The sequence below is a fragment of the Ambystoma mexicanum genome, chromosome 6p (assembly GCF_040938575.1).
Source record: "Ambystoma mexicanum isolate Mex_15411 chromosome 6p, UKY_AmexF1_1, whole genome shotgun sequence".
Lineage (NCBI taxonomy): Eukaryota > Metazoa > Chordata > Amphibia > Caudata > Ambystomatidae > Ambystoma > Ambystoma mexicanum.
The window spans coordinates 251,193,382-251,212,415 of NC_090935.1; the positions used below are offsets into that span (position 1 = coordinate 251,193,382).

Sequence of the window (19,034 nt, forward strand, 5' to 3'; positions counted from 1 at the left end):
TTTGGAAAGTACATTGTTTTCATGACGTAGGTACCCACTAGGGAAGGATTTTGGGAAATTCCGTCCCTACGAGGTTGATAAGAAGAGGGGTGCATTTTTTATGAGGATACCTATATCTTAAAAACAGAAGATGTTACAGACGTGAACATTGATATTTAGATTCTTCTTCAAAAATAGAGAAACACGTGTTTTACCATTTTCCAAAAATCCAGTTACGGGAGGTGGAAAAGGGGGGTGCATTATTTTTTAAAGATACCCATATCTCACAAACAGTAGATGTTAGTTAAGTAAAAATTCACATTTTAAATCTTCATTATAAAGTACGTTTCCGAACTGCTGCCCAAAATTGGTAACAGAGAGTATCCCGTATTTGAGAGCAAAAATGTCATCACTTCAAGACTTCAGTTCCCCTTAAAGGTTTGTTTCGCCACAACCATCAACAAATCTCAGGGGCAGACTTTAAAGGTAGCAGAATTGAATTTAGGGAAGACTGCTTCTCACATGGGCATATTTATGTGGCCTGTCCCAGAGTGAGTTCACCTAACTCTCAGGTAATCCTACCACCTGAAGGGAGAACTACAAATGTAGTTTACAAAGAAGTACTCAAAGAGTTTTCTTTGTAGGTTGCAGATGCCAAATAAGTAATTTTATTTTTTGTCTTCTCATTGTCTGTTTGTAATTACAACACAAGAACATTTCTCGACGCACATCAATGGACCAACTATCTTTGTTTTGTAGCCAATAAGCCCATACTAAGGTCCTCTATAAACATTTCTTACTACGTTAAGACATCAACCTGTAAATTATATTTTGGACAGTTTGATAATAAAACTCATGTGTCATTTGAAAACAATTGTACCAAATCTCCAAATCCATCTGAGCGAGTCGCGGGCAACAGCTAGTATATATATATACAGTCATCTTTACGTTCTTTGGAATGCTTTCAATAACTTATTCATCAAAAAGGGATTTAAGTAGTGAGGTAGTAGAATGGAACCAAGTGATAGGAAATACACCCTAACTTTATAAATCCAATACGTAGAATGAGTGGGGCCTTGTGCCCAAAAGTCACAAAGCTTCTTCTTAGAAAAAGAGTATGTTAAAGGAAGAGTTGTTGTGTTGGTGAAATGTTCCAGAAGACATTCAACAAAGTTACTGGCAGATAAAGTTGTATTCCTATATTTTGGATACAGTGGCTTTTAGACTTGATGATCAAATAGGATAAGATTGGAATAACCTAAGTCTACTCTAAGGTTTATTCTCAGGTGACCGGGGGGGACAAATGCTTTGCGTTTCCTTGCTCCGTGACTCCTGGGGGTCGCTGGAGGAAGGATTTCCTGCCTTTGGTTCCAGTGAGAGGTGCCCAGGAGCTGAGGGTGCAAGGTTTCTTCTCGTCGGTTCCGGTATCAGGTAATATTATCCCCATATATATGGTTGCCGTACATAATATCGCTGGGAAAAGGTTGTGGCGATATTATATGGGTGACCATATATAAGGGGATAGGGGCAGCAAAAAGAAGAAAAAGAAAATTAAGAATAATAAAGGGTTTGGAGGTTGCGGGGGTGTCCCCCCCGCATGTTCCATGCAATAATGTCCCCACAAAAAACAGCCATTTTTCGGCGACATTTTTGCATGGCGATATTTTTGAGGGGACATTATTACATGGAGCAGAGTGCAACCCCTGGCGAGGAAGAAATTCAGAAGGCACCAAGGCAGACCTCTTCAGGACATTTCACCTGACAAGGAAAGGCGAGTTCCAGCAACGGCCACTGCATACAGGAGACAGCAAGCCTCTTTCCAGTGCAGTTGAAGAAGACCTTTTCGAGCAGGAGCCCTTGAAGCTGGGAGGCTTAAATTCGTCAGGAAGGTGTCTTACAACACAAGCTAGCGGCCACTGGAGTTGCAAAATGGTTGCAGGAGTCATCTCCTTATCTAAGATTCTGCCTTGAAGCAAGTCCAAGCCCACCAATGGTAAGGACCTGCGCCATTCAAACATCCAGCAGTTATCCAATCAGGGACCACTGTGAGTTTATTTCAGGCACCACAGATGTGGAGTGGGACCAGACAGGCTTTCCCGGGCATGTGCATAGCCTTATATGTGATTTCCTGACCTGCAAAGCAGGAAGAAGGCCAAACAACATATGGCCAAAGAACAAGCGAGAATCTCGTGGCATGGTTAATTTAGGGCGCTTGCCATGTACAGTAGCCATATGTGGTAAACGGGAATGTGCGCACTGCACTTTACGCAAAAATGGTAAAAATGATTTGCTGCCACCAGCGTGTCTTTAGGCACATATGAAAGTGAAAGTGATCACAACTCCCAAGTGTAAAAGACTAGGGTGATACAAATGTATCCCAACTGCACTCAGGGCCGTCGCTGGGGGGGGGCTAGAGGGGCTCTCACCCCGGATCCTTTGCTTGTAGCGCTGGATGAAGATCACAGGGCTACAAGCGAAGGCTAGCCCCGTGCCCGAACATCCGAACATTATTTTTGCTGCTGCCTCCCGCCTGGCCTGCAGAGCTGGAAAGGCGGGTGGCCGGCACAATGGTAGACACACACAACAGGCAGGTCAGGAGGCAGCAACGTTTGTGATTTATATCAAAAATGTGAGTGACACGAACATAGCTGCCTCCTGGCCCTGCCTGGGCTGCTACTCGTGCTGCAGCCTCGTGACAGTCTACGCTTGCGCAGCAGGGAGCCGAGCCACTGCCCAGGCACAAACGCACGTGCCCTGGGTCTTTCCCTGCATGCGCACTTGCGCAGAACAAGGCAGTAGCAGGTCGCGGCCAGCCTTGTGCCTGCAGACACTGGTACATATTCCCAGTCCCTGCTGCGAGGAACGTGAGCTCACGAATCTGATGACACCAGTCACCACCAACTCCTGTTTGACCCCCCCAGCCAAGTCACCTACCCGCCCCCCACCCCTGTGAAGCTTCAGTGCACTAGCAGCCGACTCCGAGCCCCATGCCGGCGGCGGCATGTGCGCCGGTGCAGGCGCTAAGGTAGGTGTGTGTCGCTGTGCCGGTATTGGGCGACCGTCATGTCGTAGGGCCATGACATAACTATGATTGGTTATGTTTCACTCAGTGTGAATATAGATCATTAGGAGTGGCGCTGCAAACGCATGGATCAGTGGCAGTGCAGCTGCTCCTAACTTGTCTGAGGGGCTTCAATCACCCGATTATCGTTAAGCAATGCGCGGGATGTGTTTTTTTCTTTGGCGGCCAATAGATTTATCATTGTGCAAAGTTGCAAACTGTCTATTGGGCGGCGCTTTCAGTAGAGAACTGAAAATCGATAGGCCAGGCCGTGCACCTCCGAGGCTCTCCCTCCGTCTTGCTCAGAGCAAACAGCTGGGAGGCTTCTCCAGCTTATAGTGGCACAACCCCAACCATCAGCACAGCATAAAGGAACGGAACACGCAGGGATTCAAAATCAATGGCAACACATACGCAGTAGTGTTCTTTTTCCAAACGATGAGTCAGCTATGCCGTATGTGTATAATTTTGACTATATGGGGCTGCATTCTACAGATAACCTGTCATTTGGTCAATACATCAAACTTTCTACGAGAATGCAGCCATAGGGACATATATGCTCTAGCATAAAACATGAAAGTGCACTTGTTAAACTTAATGTTAGCAATTCACGCCACTGGCAGTGGTTTGCTCGGTGCGGCTATTGGCCGCATCATTCAGTGTCTACAAAGTGCTAGGATTACTCCAATCAGCACCGAGCTGTGCCACCTACATGGCACTGGGCTTGATTTTTTGGAAGAGTGCATTGGTATAGTATAGCATCTATGCTTTATGTTTAAACTTTAGGAAATGAATATGCATTGCTAAGCTAAGTGCTACTGAAAGCTTTGTGTTCAAGTGGAAATGCACCTGCAGGTCCGTGTTAATTGTGTGTAAGAAACAACGGTGTCAATGTGCACAGTGATGTTAACAAAGTGTCAGCACGAAGCACTTTCGAGAAACACAGGATAAAGGAAATTACATTTCTTATTCGGAATACATTTATCTGGGTATCCAGTGATGTTACCGAAAAGAAGGCACCAAATGATTGTTTAAAAAATACCAAAAACTAAATATATATAGGGGTGGGTGAACATGTTAAAAGGTCTGTGGGGTGGTTCGCGGTGGGGTTGGAAGTAGGGGGAAACGGGTGGTTCGAGGGGGACCACACTAATTTTTGAAAAAAGTGTAATTTCGATATTTCCTTTTCGGTCAAATTTCATTCCTTAAAATTCTTTTCGCTGAAATCACACGGGGCCCTTATTGATTGTCCACTATTAATGTGTTGAGGGCTAAATCATTCATCAAAGGCGAGTAAGTAAGATGTGGTCCCTTGCCAAAGGCAACCAGTTCAAATACTCTTAGCGCCCAGAAGGAGACAGTGGGCAGGCAGGCAGGCAGTGGCTCTGTTGCCTGTTTCCCGCATTTCAAGGTTATGATAATGGTTTAACATCAATAATACACAGTCAAGTAGCATCCAAGTGAAATCGGATGTGTTGTATATCTGTTACGCATTGTATGTATGTATATTTTGGACTCAGGACTGTTTGTTTGATATTATACTTTAATGGCTGTATTTTACCACCAATGGAATGCCTCGGGAGGATAGCTCAGGCCGTGCTCGCCTTACGGAGCAACACAGGTTCGATTCCTGGGTTTGGCTTTAGAAACCAGCATTAAGCGCGTTATACATAACTTACCATATCTATAAAGTTTATACTGAGGGATTGAGTGACACTACACTGATTCATAGGGTCTTTTCCAGCTGTGGGAACAGGACATGGGCAACCACTGGCCTTACAGTTGTAGCCAGGCACCTATCCCCGATCTCCTAAGAATTCACATCTTCCTGATTTATTTATTTATTTGCATTTCTAAAGCGCTCACACAGCCCGGCATCAAGGCGCTGTTACAGATTTTGTTGTTGTTGTCTTAGTTGCATATATGATATATCAAACTCGACTAGTGTTAAGTCTGAAAAACCAGGAAAGAAATCAGACATGTACGAGATGATAGCACGTGCAACCCTGGGATCTGGTTCTCTACTTTCATCTGCAGAATGAGACCAGTTTGAGCTTTGCACAGAAATGAAAGAAGTTTGGGGGGGGAGGGGAGTTGGAACATTCCAACACTGCATGGGAAGGTCCTGTCAGAGTCAGGTTGCAATGCAGTGGGAGAGTCGAGCCTGCAGACTTTGCAGATCCTTCTAGAAGCTGCCATGTGCTTGGCATGAAAGGCGTCCAGTCTATGATTGCAGAGATCATGGATTTGTTTGGCTTCGCTGCAGGCAGAACATCACCCTTCACATATGTGTAAGTGAGGCATCTGATCTTAAAAGATGCTCCAGGGTGATGCAGAAGCAGTGCCATTTTCTGATGTAGTTGGTTCTGAACCCAACCATGATTACATTTAAACACAAAATGGAGACAAAAAAAAACGAGCTTTGGCAACGCCAATAGTTTTGGCATTTACTGCTGTTTGCATATGCATTTATAAGCACTAGGGTGCAAAGGCGAGAGTGCAAAGTTTCAAGGTAGGATACTAAGGGATTCAGGTGTGCAAGAGAGTGAGAAAGGGATAGAGAAAGGGAGGAAACGATTAACAGAGGGTGCCATTGGTAAGCAAGAGGAAATATGAGCGAGCTGGGTCTGTCGCTCAGTGGACTAGAGGGGCCTGTGTTTGACCTCGTGGTCACAGGTTCAAATCTCAGCAGGCCCCCTCCGTCTCCTTCATCCTTCCATGTGCAAATTACAAATACATCTGGTATGTCAGGAAGGATGTGAAAAGTAAGGGCTGTGAGAATTGGAGAAGATGGAATGGTTGTGCAAGAGGTGATATCTTCAACAGTGTTGGGGGAGGAGGAGAGTAAAGGATGCAAAGTGTGAAAGCATGCAGAGAAAGGGTGTGTGACAGAGCGCCGAGGGCAAGACAGCGCAGAGTGAGAGACAGGGCACAGAGTGAGTGATTGCACACAGAGTACAGTGAGAGTGACAGTGCAATGGGAGAGAGTGACAGCACAAAGTGAGAGAAAATGATAGTGCATGGTGAGAGTATCTCAGAGCATACCTGTATAATAATAAGGACCTGCCATTTACTGCCCACCACAGAGGTATTTGGCTGTTTACACATGGAACCTTGTTTTAATGTCACAAGAGTGCGCTATGGTAGGCAAGGCAGAGGAAGTCCTTGTGGTGTTATTTCTGTGATGTCACTTCTGAAGATGTAGAATGCATATGCCTTCAATGGGTCTGGACAGGTTATGCATCTCTGGGCCTCAAATTCCTGGACAGCCCTGTAGAAAATGGATGGTATACAATCATCCTAGTCAGATACATGCTTTATTTCGTGCTGTCTGCATGTTGCGTTCCCTTCGTCACTCATGTTAATTTCGACAGGATATGTAGGAGTGGGGGGTTGAAACGCAAACAATGCAGTATTACATAGCACTACTGGATGAATGTTCAGGTTTTGGGGTGGCAAATCTTCCAAATGAGCATGAGCACTTTGAGCAGTATAGTTTGCAATATTAACGCTTGAAATTGTAACGTGGCGCGCACGTTCCTGATCATGTAGTTATGTGAAGTCCAAACTTGCAATGGGCTCTAGCCCCGGATCTTTTACAAACCTAGCAACGCCCCTGACTGTACTGCATTGTAAGATGCTGTGTGTACTGTTAAAAAGTTACAAAAAAGATAAAAGGTAAAAAGACAAAAGGGAAACAGATCAGTTTACCCATAACAAAATGAGCAAAAGGCCAGGGACGTGAAGATGAAGGTTTCACTTCCCTGTACAAAGTCCGCACAGGTCCAAAAACAAAAGCAAAACGGTTGGGGGGGTCCATAGAAATATGGAGGGTAAGTTGCTTAAAGAGAAATCTCCCCTAACGCTTCAGACCTCCGTTTTTAAAGTGTGAGATTAAAACAACGGACAGTCAGATGAATTTATTGTAATCACAATCTACGCACAAGCAGTGGAGTGGGTGACTCAGGGAGATGCGCAGGGGTAAAACAGTGGCCAAGAGCAAATGTAAGAACGTATCTGAGGCTTTACAAATTGAAGTCATGACTTCCTGGCTCCTATTTTATTTACCTTTCTGGTTGTCTTTTCTGAACTTAAAATCATCCTTCACTCAAGCACTGATTCAGCAATTCGACCCGGTAATTGTCTGTGCAAACGCAGGTCAAGCGCACTGCTGCCAAAAGGTGCAACCTCACTTTCCTCAGTGGATAGACCACAGGCTAAATGGGAGAGGTCATGTTAAACAGCCACCAATGGGTGTGGGCGTACACTGGTAGGTTTGGGTCCTCAAGTTCATAACACACAAAAGATGTAATAACACCTGCCTACTACAAATCTTGATTGTTGGTCTATCATCCTGTGATAGAGCCTAGGAGGAACATGAGGTTAGACTCCACTGACTAACAAAGCAACAACAACAAAAAACAGACTGATATTATTAGAATTGAAGCCTTCTGTCCCATACAGACTACAAAGACCCAATAATATCAACTGCAAGTCAGTGGGCTGTAGAAACGGTGGCAACTTTGAAGGAGCACTGGCACAGAACACTTGCCATTTAGGATTCAATGTGCTTTTACGTTGCACTGAACCTCGCAGGAAAGAGGAATCCCATGCTACGGGCCGGTAGAAGGTCTGGTTATGTGTCATAAAGCCAGAGTGGCCCCCTTTATCAATATGTTTGTAAATTGCCCAAGGCTGGTAAATACAGTGGAAAAACATCACAGATGGTGATTGACAGCATTTTCATAGTGAAGCGGGGTTGGCTGAGGGGAGCCCATTCCTCGGAAAGGAACAGGGACGGCAAGTTTCAATCTTTACTCCAGATATTGAGTGACCTTATTATGAACTCCTTGTAATATCAGTGAAAGCGAGCAGTAACTGACTGCATTCTAAAGCCAATTGCAGCCATTGGGAGAGAAGATCTAAAAACTGGACACATGACCTTCTCCCAATACCTTTTCCAAACATTAAGGCCTTGAGGCTTGACTGGCCATTATTGAAGAAGATGTTTGTGAACATATTTCTTTTTTATTTACTTGGGCCCAGCCAACCAAGTTGATAAACACTGCATTCAAGAGGTTTTAATTGATGAAGGTGTAAGTGAAAAGAAAATGTGTCTTGCCCTGCATTAAACCTTTGATTTAGTTTTTCTACAGATTCTTCCTTTCTTTCCAATTTACTCTTAAAGAAGTTTTATGGGACTTCCTAGCATTTAGTTTTGCTGAGTATTACACGCAATTAAAATGAATTCTTTTAAACTGATATTTCCCAAAGACTACCTAACATGCTGCCTACTATGGAACAAGGGTTGTGATAAAGTATAAATAAAGTTAGAGATCAATTGGGATAAACAGTTTTATGATAGATGTAATGCTTGTCAGACAGATGTGCTTACCAATACCCTCCTATGTCACAGGATTTCATCTGGGATCAACAAGGCTGCCCAGACGGTGTTTCAGAATTCACCACTTTCATAAAAGCGATTGATGACAAGATTTGGCAACTCAAAATTAAAGGGAATCTTGCTGAACAAAAACAAAGGTCAGAATGCTTTTTTCCCAGCAGTGGGGTTTGGGCACTTGCTCCTCTGAAACCTCCTCTCTCCCAATGTTGCTACTGTGGTGTGAAGGCATCTTGGTTTTACTGGACTCAGAAGCAAGTGTCCCAGTCTGTACAGTCGCAAAAGGGGTTCCCTCAGAACTATCTGGGGTTGCATGCTTTAGTGTGACCTGTACATTTCTTCTTGGTTTCAGGTAGAAATGGGATGCGCCAATATTATCTTGCTAAGTCTTGCCAGGGTCAGTGGAGTGTGCCAAATCTGCCGCCCCCCCCAGACGTCTATGCACTGCAGCACTTTGATTGTCCTCTGCTGTGTAAGGGGACCACGGTGTGGTGGCCAGGGTATACTCCCCATTTGCACCGAGGGACAGGGCTGAGCCAATCAGGTAGTTGGAACAGCGTGTGAGAACACACTGTGTAGCACACGCTGTTTCCAGACACCTGAGGCCCTTCCCCGGGATGCACTATCTTGATTGTGGGGATCCTCTCCTAGTTTCCTCCCCACGTCCCCACCCTTCCCCCACTCACAAAAACATAACATACCCTTTCCACAACCTACTTCACACTTACCTGCTGGACCAGAGCTTTCTGCTCTGGTCGAGATGCTCCTCCTGCCCATGGGTGCCATAGAAATGGGAAAGGGGCTACGTCCCCTTTCCCATGATGGCGGTCATCTTGTTTCTCTATTTTTTTTACAGGAGGTTGCGATCGTGCAATACATGCGCAGCCCATTTCCTGTATAAAAAAATAAATAATTAAACCGTTTGCACCCCGGATGAACCTCAAGGTGCGAATGGCTATCAACCTCTTGTCGGGGGTCAACATGGCCGGTAAGGGCCCACAACCCCCAACAAGATCCGTTCGGGCCTGCCTAGTATCCGGTCGGGTGGCCGTTACCCGCCATGTCTGCCTCCCGATGCAGGGGTGATTGCCATATACCGCCCCTGGGCCTATCATCCTCCTGATTGTCGTGGCACTTGACCATCTGAGTTACTACCTTGCCAATTCAGAACAGGACAGGGGACTTCATCACAGATGCCATAACATTTCACAACTCATCCATAATTAGGGTTGGGTGGCACTAATCTGTGCAAGTGGTATGAGCAGTAATAGGGTGAAAAATACATAACATTCATAAAGATACATAAGCAGCAGTCTGCAGCCTTTCGCTCACCAGATGTTTTGAACTGCAAGGCTCATCAGCACTACTCATCATAACCAATGCTGTGGGATCATGGGAGTTGTAGTCTAAATCATATAGAGATTCGAAGGCTTCAGACCTCTGACCTACAGCATAACAATTCAGCTACATTGCCTCTTTTGTGTAAGATGTTCAATAAGGGGAGGAACAGAATGTACAGAGTTGCAAGAGGACAATTATATAGGGTTTTAACAAGATATCCGTGAGGTGATACTTGACGCTGCATTTGTCGTCATGTGGGAGAAATCCACTTTATCACTTTAGGCTAGCTGATTGCCCTGATAAAAGCACTCATTGAAGCCCAGGTCTACGCTGCTTACCTCGTCTCCACTGTACTGTTTGAGGCAATGCAGGAGGCGACTGGTGTTTGCTAACCAGAAAGATGTCATTTGGAAGTCATCGCTGTGCTTCTATACGGGAAAGGGAAAATATTTGGTTATGAAACCTTTAACAAATTCATCCAAGACTATCAAAAAGACAGGTTTAAAACACAGTGGGCGGTGTCTACTTAGCACATGGTAAGCACATTTTTCTCATTGTGTCTAAGATGAACCTATTTGAAATGAAAGGCACAGGGGTGACAGTATCGCCACAAAGAGCACACGAGGAGCCAGTGAAATCGTTGCGCCTGGTACGTGAAATTAAAACACTGTTCCGCAAACATGCTGAAGTGCTATCATAATCAGCTACATTTACAAATTACACAGAGTGAATGAAAAGTTTACTGTGCACATTTATTGACAAATATGATTTAAAATAGCAAATGACATCCTCCTCCCAGAGATTCAATAAACAAGGCATATGGGGGCTGTCATATTATATGGCAAAATTTGCAGCATGGCACACCCGCATATTTGCGTTCCTCTCTGGCAAAGCTAATCTTATGAAGCCTGAGAGGATTCCTAAGAAAGAAACAGGAAGGGAGTCCATGAGTGTACTGGGAACAACAATACAGACCAATCTGGATCTCAAGTGCATCAACACAGCTGCACATTACAATGAAAGACTTTCCTTCTTAATGAGTCATATTGCAGCTAACGGTACAGTGAGGGGATTCTCCTGCACTCCTTCGAGGGACCAGGGCCTACCAACCATCACACTATGGCCTCCTGATTGAAGCCGCCTGCACAACCCTTGAACTGGGTGAGGCCTCCAGATGTCTATTTTGGGAATCTTGTTTATTCTGAACTCAGATTCTGTAGTGATGAGAAAGCAAGAGAAAAATGAACCAGTGTTCCGGAAATAAAGATGGAGCAGGGTTCCCTCTGGGAAGCATATATCAATGCAGAACACCTTCCAAAAGGAGGATATCAGCTTGGCTCAGAATCTGTTCTTTTGCTTCGCAGTCCATGCTCATTGAACTTAGTCAGAATCCCAGATTTAAAAAAAACAAGTCTGAGAGTGAATATTCCGGCGGGGATTTCTTCTACGGCGCAAGTGTAATTAGGCTGCTGCAAGTGACCACCTTGCAGGGATGACCACACCCAGCAGAAGCATTTGGCCTTACCTTGAGGACCTTCTTGATGCCATTGATGGTGGTGGTGAGCAGAGAGTGCACCTTCTGGTCGTCGTTGATATGATCGGCATGCCGGATGCACATGAAGAGGATGTAGGCTGGGAGGCAGGGAACTGTGGCAGACACCTGCTGAGGCTTCAGATCTGCAAAAGGGAAAGACATAACCAACCGTCTTAGACTTTGAAGATAGAAATCAACCATCGTAGAATTTGAATACAGACATAACCAACCGTCTTAGACTTTGAACACAGAAATCAACCATCGTAGAATTTGAAGCCAGACATAACCAACCGTCTTAGACTTTGAAGATAGAAATCAACCATCGTAGAATTTGAAGACAGACATAACCAACCGTCTTAGACTTTGAGGACAGAAATGAACCATCGTAGAATTTGAAGACAGGTACAAGTCCTACTCTCTTTATAAAGGAAGTGCAAGTTGCTTAACAATGTAACAGAAGCACGTTCCTTATTTGTTACTTGAATCCGTAATGTCCTGCTGGTAGCTAATAAATGCATACACGTCCTTCACTCAGCTGAGTTTTCCAGTGCACTCAAACCGATGGTAGCTGCCGCCTGCTCCTATTAAATCTCAGATAATCTCATGACATGAAGAGTCTATACTTTATATGTTAATGTCCTGTTCCAGATCTTGCGTTCTGCATTTTTATTGCCGGCAATCTAGCATCAGCATAATGACATATGTACTAAGGACCATATTGTAGTAGGGACTTCTTGACATTTTGATCAAAACCTACCACTTATGTTTGGCAGGCGGGGTCAATGGCACGTTTGTTAGTACGTGAAATGGCTGACGCGGTATTATACATAAAGCTTTCCCTGCCTTTAGTCTATTCTATGCTTCTAACAAAATACCTTACAAAAATACAGGGTACCTGTAACACTACTGGCCTTCCAGGTAAGACACAAAATATATATATAACATGGACCGAAGCTGTGAGGATGGAAAGAGACTGACTCACTAGATCATATACAAAAATATAAATGTATTTCAAAGTATGGGTGATGGAGTAAATGGCAAGGAGTGGAATTTATTTGAGAATTGAAATATGCAATGGAGATGCGAGTTCTGTCGAGTACAGCATTATTCATTTGAGATTTATAATTTTAAATACATTTATATTTTTGTATATGATCTAGTGAGTCAGTCTCTTTCCATCCTCACAGCTATGGTCCATGTTATATATATAATTTCTAACAAAATACCTAAATTTAGCTATCCAAACCCTTCTTTTTTTGACTGCGCTACTACCAAGAATGGGCTCATTGATACGTGTCCTTTTTTACAATCATGCATGCCAGACCCTTCATGAGCAATTGGTAGATACTGCTAAGGGTATTTCAAAAAGGGAAAGACGTTCATCGTTTTTAGGTTTAGATTTACAAGCATCCATTTTATCCCAATGACATATTACTTTTATCATATTCATAGGAACTGGAGTCCAAATATGTATTATTTTTATTATTACGATTATTATTATTTGAACAGTACGTTCCTCTTCTTTTGGCAAAAGATTTCTTTTTTTAAAGTTCATCCCATTTGATGCCCTAGAAACATCCATTGTGTACAGGTGCAATTAGCAGTTGTGGAAGATTGAGTTTCTTGGCTTTTGCTGCTGTGTAAACACATGCATTCATTACAGATGATAGATTCCAACCCCACTGATCACATGCTCTGGGGCATACCCAACTTTCTGGCCCAAACCTTGCATATTAAAAGGGCCTACATATTTTGTTATTGCTGCTTTTTTAAAAGTGTTTTATTCATTTTGCTTATTTTATATTTATTTTGATTTTGTTTATGTTACCATGTCTGATAATGTAACATTTATCATCCAAAGTTTTATTTTTGTAAGCGTTCTTACGGATATATTTGTTAGAATGTTTGGAAAGTGTGGTCACTTGGGGTTTGGGTTTTGTTTGGTTGAGGGCTGTAAAGTTCAACATTTACAGGAAGGTGAACTAAAGGAATGTAATAGTAATGCAACTCTGTGTGTTTTATGCCAATATTAAAGCAATTTCACGTGCATGATTGTTTGTAATGGAGGGTGGGATTAATGGGATTAATAGCAAAATGTAACACATTTATTGCACTGAGGGGCATGTTTATATTTCCATATTTTCTGTCACTTTTTATATGATGAGTTAAGGTTACATCATTGGTAGTTTTAAAGTAGAATTTTATTTTTTGTTGTCAACTATTTCAATGTGTTTACTGCTTCTTTAAACTTTAGTGTTGGTATTTCCAATATAAGTAGATTTCAACGATTAAAGGTAGAAATCTGGTTTTGCATTCTGGTTTTAAAATTTTTTTCTTAACACCTCTGTTGTATTTGAATTTTGCCTTTGTGCAGATTGCAAAAACCCTGACACATGACCCAGTCACTTTATGACTTAGGTACCGTTGTTGACCTTTGGAGCTCCACCTAGTGATTTGTGTTAATTTGTTAATGTTTTGTTATAGGTTCTGTTCCTTAGGTCGTATTGTGATGTGTGCGTGTATGGGGCAGGAGGAGGGAAGATAGCATTGCAGTGTTCATCACATTACGGATGCATCAGATTAGTATCTATCTATCTCTCTCTCTCTCTCTCTCTCTCTCTCTCTCTCTCTCTCTCTCTCTCTATCTCTCTCTCTCTCTATCTGTGTGTCTGTCTGTCTATCTATCTATCTATCTATCTATCTATCTATCTATCTATCTATCTTTGATAGATTTGAGCTCGATAACACACATTTTTGCTTGACTTTTATTCATTACGAGTCTTCTGTTTCATTGTATGCTTGTTCCTGCTCATAATATTGCACATTAGGATTGTTCTGCTTGTTCTCCTGCTTGTGATTGTAATATTATAAACATAATCTTCTAATTTATGTGCTTGTTGATAATATTACACATTACGAGCATTCGGTAAAATGTGTTAATTCCTGTTTTCTTACAACTTTATATCTCAATTTTGGCTAGTGAAGTTTTAAAAACTGTGTAAACAACTTCATAGTAAAGGTTACATGGGTATCAGAATTGAATCTAACAATTGCAGCTATCTATCTTTGGGCCTATCTTTTGGCCATCTATCTTCGGGCCTGTCTATGTATGGGCCTATCTGTCTTTGGCCTGGAATGAAGATTCTCATGGTATTGAGCTACTGGGGCGATGATGCACATGATAATGAGTGACTGAGGCAAGGGTGTGCATGGCCTTCCAAATTACCTTCTATCCCACACATCTGCTCACTTTTCTCCACCACCTCTGCCCTCCTCTCCTGCAACAATGTCTTCCTTTGCCTGCATGAACCCTAATGAGTTTCTTGACCTTCTCCTCAGGGCTAACTCTTCATTTTCCCTTATCGATCATCTATCTGCACACATTGTGAAACTCATAGCTCACAGTGTTGCTCCATATTTTGCTTCTCTCTTCAACTCCTAACTTGGGAGTGCCATTTTTCCATCACCCTACACATTGGCTACTGTCACCCCGATCCTCCAGAAACTTGGTCCAGATCACAACTGTCCTTCCAGCTTTCGTCATGTCTCTCTTCTACCTCACTATTCCAGAAACCAAGAGCATGTAGTTTTCAAATGACTCACTGAGTTCCTTGACACACACAACCTCCTGGATCCTCTTCAATATTGCTTCCTACATCTGCACTCTACTGAGCAAGCTCTCCTCAATGTCAGCAGCTATATCTCTTCCACTCATCATGCTAACTGCTCATCTATTCTTCTTCTTGACCTCTCTACTGCCTTTGATAACATCAACCATTCTGACTTTCTCTTAACACGATCCCTCCTAGGCATCAGGTACAAGGCCTTTGCTTGGTTTGCATCATATCTCGCTTCAGAAACTTCCAGGTGTCCTGGAACAGCATTACATACCCACTCATCCCCTTACTGTTGGTGTTCCTTAAGGGTAATTACTGAGTCCACTTCACTTCACTTCACTCTCTATACATCTGCCGTTGGCAACATGATCTCTTCCTATGGCTTCTCCTATCCACTCTTTGCCGATGACACTCAAAGCTTCTTCTTTGTTACCTCCTTATCTGATGAGCTACGGTCAAAAATGTCTAACTGTCTCTCTGTGATCAAATACTGGAGGGCATCTCACTCACCCATCCTCAACTCCACTAAGACCGTTCTCCATTTCAGATCCAAACAGGCTATCTCTTCCTCTACCCCTCTTCTATTCTTCTCTCCTGACTACCTTATACTACTCTGCTTCTTCTCAGAACCTTGGTGGTGCTTTCAACCCATCTCACAACTTCTTGCTCTTTGTCTCCAAATCTGCCACTGTGGCCGGATGTAATCTCTTCAACATGAAAAGAATTAGACAACTTTCTTTTTTCCTTCAACTCTACTAAGCACCTAATCTCCTCTTTAGTACTCTCTCAATCGGACTACTGTGCCAGTCTACTCTAGGGCCTTCACAACTATCCTTTTTCACCTCTCGACAAAGTCCTCAACCTAGCTGTCTGTTCACTCTTCAACCTTCCCCTTTTCATCTCCACCTCCCCAGCCAGTCATCAGTTAGGTCTATGAGACAGGGCAAAGTATAAACAGATTATCATCAACTTTAAAACTATACACAGGCTCGCCCCCACCCTACCTATCAACCAATCTCACTCTCTACTCTCCCCCTCGCTGCCTATGACATTCCTTGGCTGGCCTCCTTGCCACCTCTCATGCCCCTTGCGCTCCCTCTCGTTTGCGCACTCTTCCTCTTCTTGCTCCCCTAGCCTGGAATGCTCTTTCTCTACCTCTCTGCAGTACTCCCACTCCATCTGTATTTAAATCCAAATTCCTAGCTCTCCTCCTTTCTGAAGGACCACTTGCATGACATTCTATGCCACTACATCTCCCTGTTCTCCTCTCCTCCTACTTCTTTAAGACAGCCCCACAACACTTATCCCCCACCCCTTCATGCTAACCCTTAGCACTTCCTCCACTATCCCGTTCCTATATCATGCTCTACTGTCCTTGTATCTGGTTCATGTTTCTACCTCCCTTGCAACATCTGGTCTTATATCTACAGCCTCTCCCCACTGTTAAGGACACTGGTGCACTGCTCTGTAAATCAATGTCAAAGGTTTTGTTCCATGTTTCTACCAAAAATACTGTTTTCCCTGAAGTGTTCATTAAATAAATAATTAGGGACAGGGCCAGAATACTTGAGGCAATTAAATGAGGGATCAGGATGCGGATGGCAGCAGTAATGATGATAAGGTATTCGGATGTGTGTGGAAATGGTAATGAAGGGATTTTTACAAGAATGAGGGATGTGGTGATAATGAGGGACGTGGATGAGGGGTGCAGTGGTAATGAGGGACTTTGACAAGAGTGAGGGATGCAATGGTTTTGAGGGACTGTGATGAGGAGGAGGGATGCAGGATAATGAGCGATTGTGATAAGGATGGATTGTGGTGGTAATGTGGTTTGTGATTGTGATATCAATCCGCTGCCTACCTCAGTAGATATATATCCGCTGCCTACCTCAGTGGATGGGCACATAACCCTGCAATGCAAAAGACATAGCATCCCAATAATGAGAGGCCAGCAGGGCATTGGAAGGTTTGCATTGACGCCTCATATTATTGCACTAATGTAGTATACAGTGACTGAAAGGAAATCAGTCCTCTCTTGTCAGTCAGCGTGTTCTGCAGAGCAGGCAGGCCATCGGGTCATGTTCCTGTGTTGTGTTGTGTTGAGGGTGCAAGCAGGAATGTGAAATGTTAAATCAATGTTAATTTGAATGTATGAGCACATGCAAGTGGGTTGTCTGATCTTGTGCATGTATGCATTTCAGTGTATTTGCTGTACGAATGCACAGGTGGATGAGAGTGTGTATTCTGCATGAATGCATTGGTGAGTGAGAGAGTGTATGCATTATGTGTCGTGTGTGCTGTATGAGTGAGATGGTGTATCTATGTGGATGAAGGGGGAGCCACCCTTTCATTGTAGGGGTTGCTATTGGTGGCATTATTTTTTACGGGCGTGAAGAGTAAAGCAAACATGATAAGTGTTATTACATGGCTAGACTGGCCCACATTGGTGTTGCAGCCAGTCTGGCCATATTTTCTAACTGTGACATGGTATTTTGTCCTAAGCATTAAGGGTAAAGCAAACATGATAAGCAGTTTTATGTGGTTAGACTGGCCTATATTGGTACAGACAGTCTGGACATGTTTACTTACTATGTCATGATATCTGTTACTGGTAAAGTCAACAGGAGTATGTTCTTATATGGTAATACTATCATATATTGCTGCAGCCTGCAGGGACATGCATGGACACAGTCAACATGAACATTATTTTTATACTGGCATTTATTGTGGGCCAAGTCATTATGAATATGCTCCTGTTGGTGATTTGCACTTATTAGAGTTTTACATGTCCTACCATACAAAACGGATTTCAAATTGTGCTATAAAAAATGCCATTTTAATTCATTATTTTAAACATGCGCTAGGGGGTAGAACTACCTCCGAAACCCAGTTGGCTCGTTCGATCTCCCTCCCTGCATTTGGTCACTCCCACATAATCTAGAGAAACAGTTATGCTCTTCCACTTAAAAATGTCACCATCTGACACTGTTACGATTGCTCATTTCTGAAGTGTTTATTGGTTTGATTATGCTTGCATGAAATATTACACATATCAAGCTTCCTTATACGTGTGGTTGTGCTTGTTCTTACTATCACACATTAAACGTGTGAATTTTATTCATATGCTTTCGGTTGTTTCTAATATCACACCTTACTTGTTTACTATTTACTTTGGGGGCACTGGTCAGCTCCGAGTGTCCCCTTTCATGATTTTCCTGTATTATTTAATATAGCACACACCACTTTACAGTGAAGTGCTGCAGGGGTACTTTGCATCTTTTTTATTTTTTCTCTAATATCATTTGTGTTACCTTTTAGATGTGCTTAGGAAAGGTTGGTGTCAGTGAACCCAGGGACATCATTTCACCAAAATGCCTGAGGTGACGGAAGTGACATAACATGACCCTAGACCTCTGATGACACAACAGGAAGTGATGAAACAAAACCTTTTACCCCTTGACAAAACAGGAAGTGGCATCACATAGCATTGCTCCTAAGTACACTATGAAAAATATGGTCACGATATCAGTAATGTGATATACATTTCATAAAAGAATGGACCACCATATGTATTGTTAATATCAGTGTGTATAGGTCCATATTACCATAAATGCAAGCAGACGTCCAAGGCCAAATGATAATTATGTAGCACTTATGCTTAAGCGCTCTATATAGAACAAATATACATACAATATCACCAAACCTGTGTTGGTACACATTTATCAACCTCAGAAGGATGAAAGGCTGAGTTGGCCTTGCCGGGATTCGAACCAGCAACCTGCAGATCACACATACACATTGCAGCAGTCTGCACTGAACCCACTGAGCTATCTCACTCGCTACAATAAAATATGCAATTACATGTCTGAATGTTTTCAAAATCAGAAAGCAAATTACACTCTGTAGTGGACACCATTAAACTGGTAACTTAGATTGAACAGCAGGTCAGTTCATCCGCAGGTCTGGTGCACATGTCAAGCCTGCGTGGATCTACTTTTCAGGCTTCAGAGGTTGGCAAAATAGGGAAATCAGCATACTCACACATCCCATACTCTGGACCCTGGTTACCTCATACATGCAAACAAACATCCTGAACACTTT

At 43.0% G+C, this 19,034-nt stretch overlaps 1 protein-coding gene across 4 annotated transcripts in view; it reads right to left on the bottom strand.

Moving 5' to 3' along the window:
• Window positions 1-19,034, bottom strand: part of MYO5B (myosin VB) — a 1,432,615-nt gene that overhangs the window by 34,753 nt on the left and 1,378,828 nt on the right. For all 4 annotated transcript variants that reach the window (XM_069626964.1, XM_069626962.1, XM_069626965.1 and 1 more), the window contains 2 exons: window positions 11,308-11,459; window positions 10,121-10,210 (listed from right to left, as the gene is read on the bottom strand). In XM_069626964.1, coding sequence (XP_069483065.1) covers window positions 10,121-10,210; window positions 11,308-11,459 — 242 coding nt within the window. The remainder of the gene's footprint in view (window positions 1-10,120; window positions 10,211-11,307; window positions 11,460-19,034) is intronic.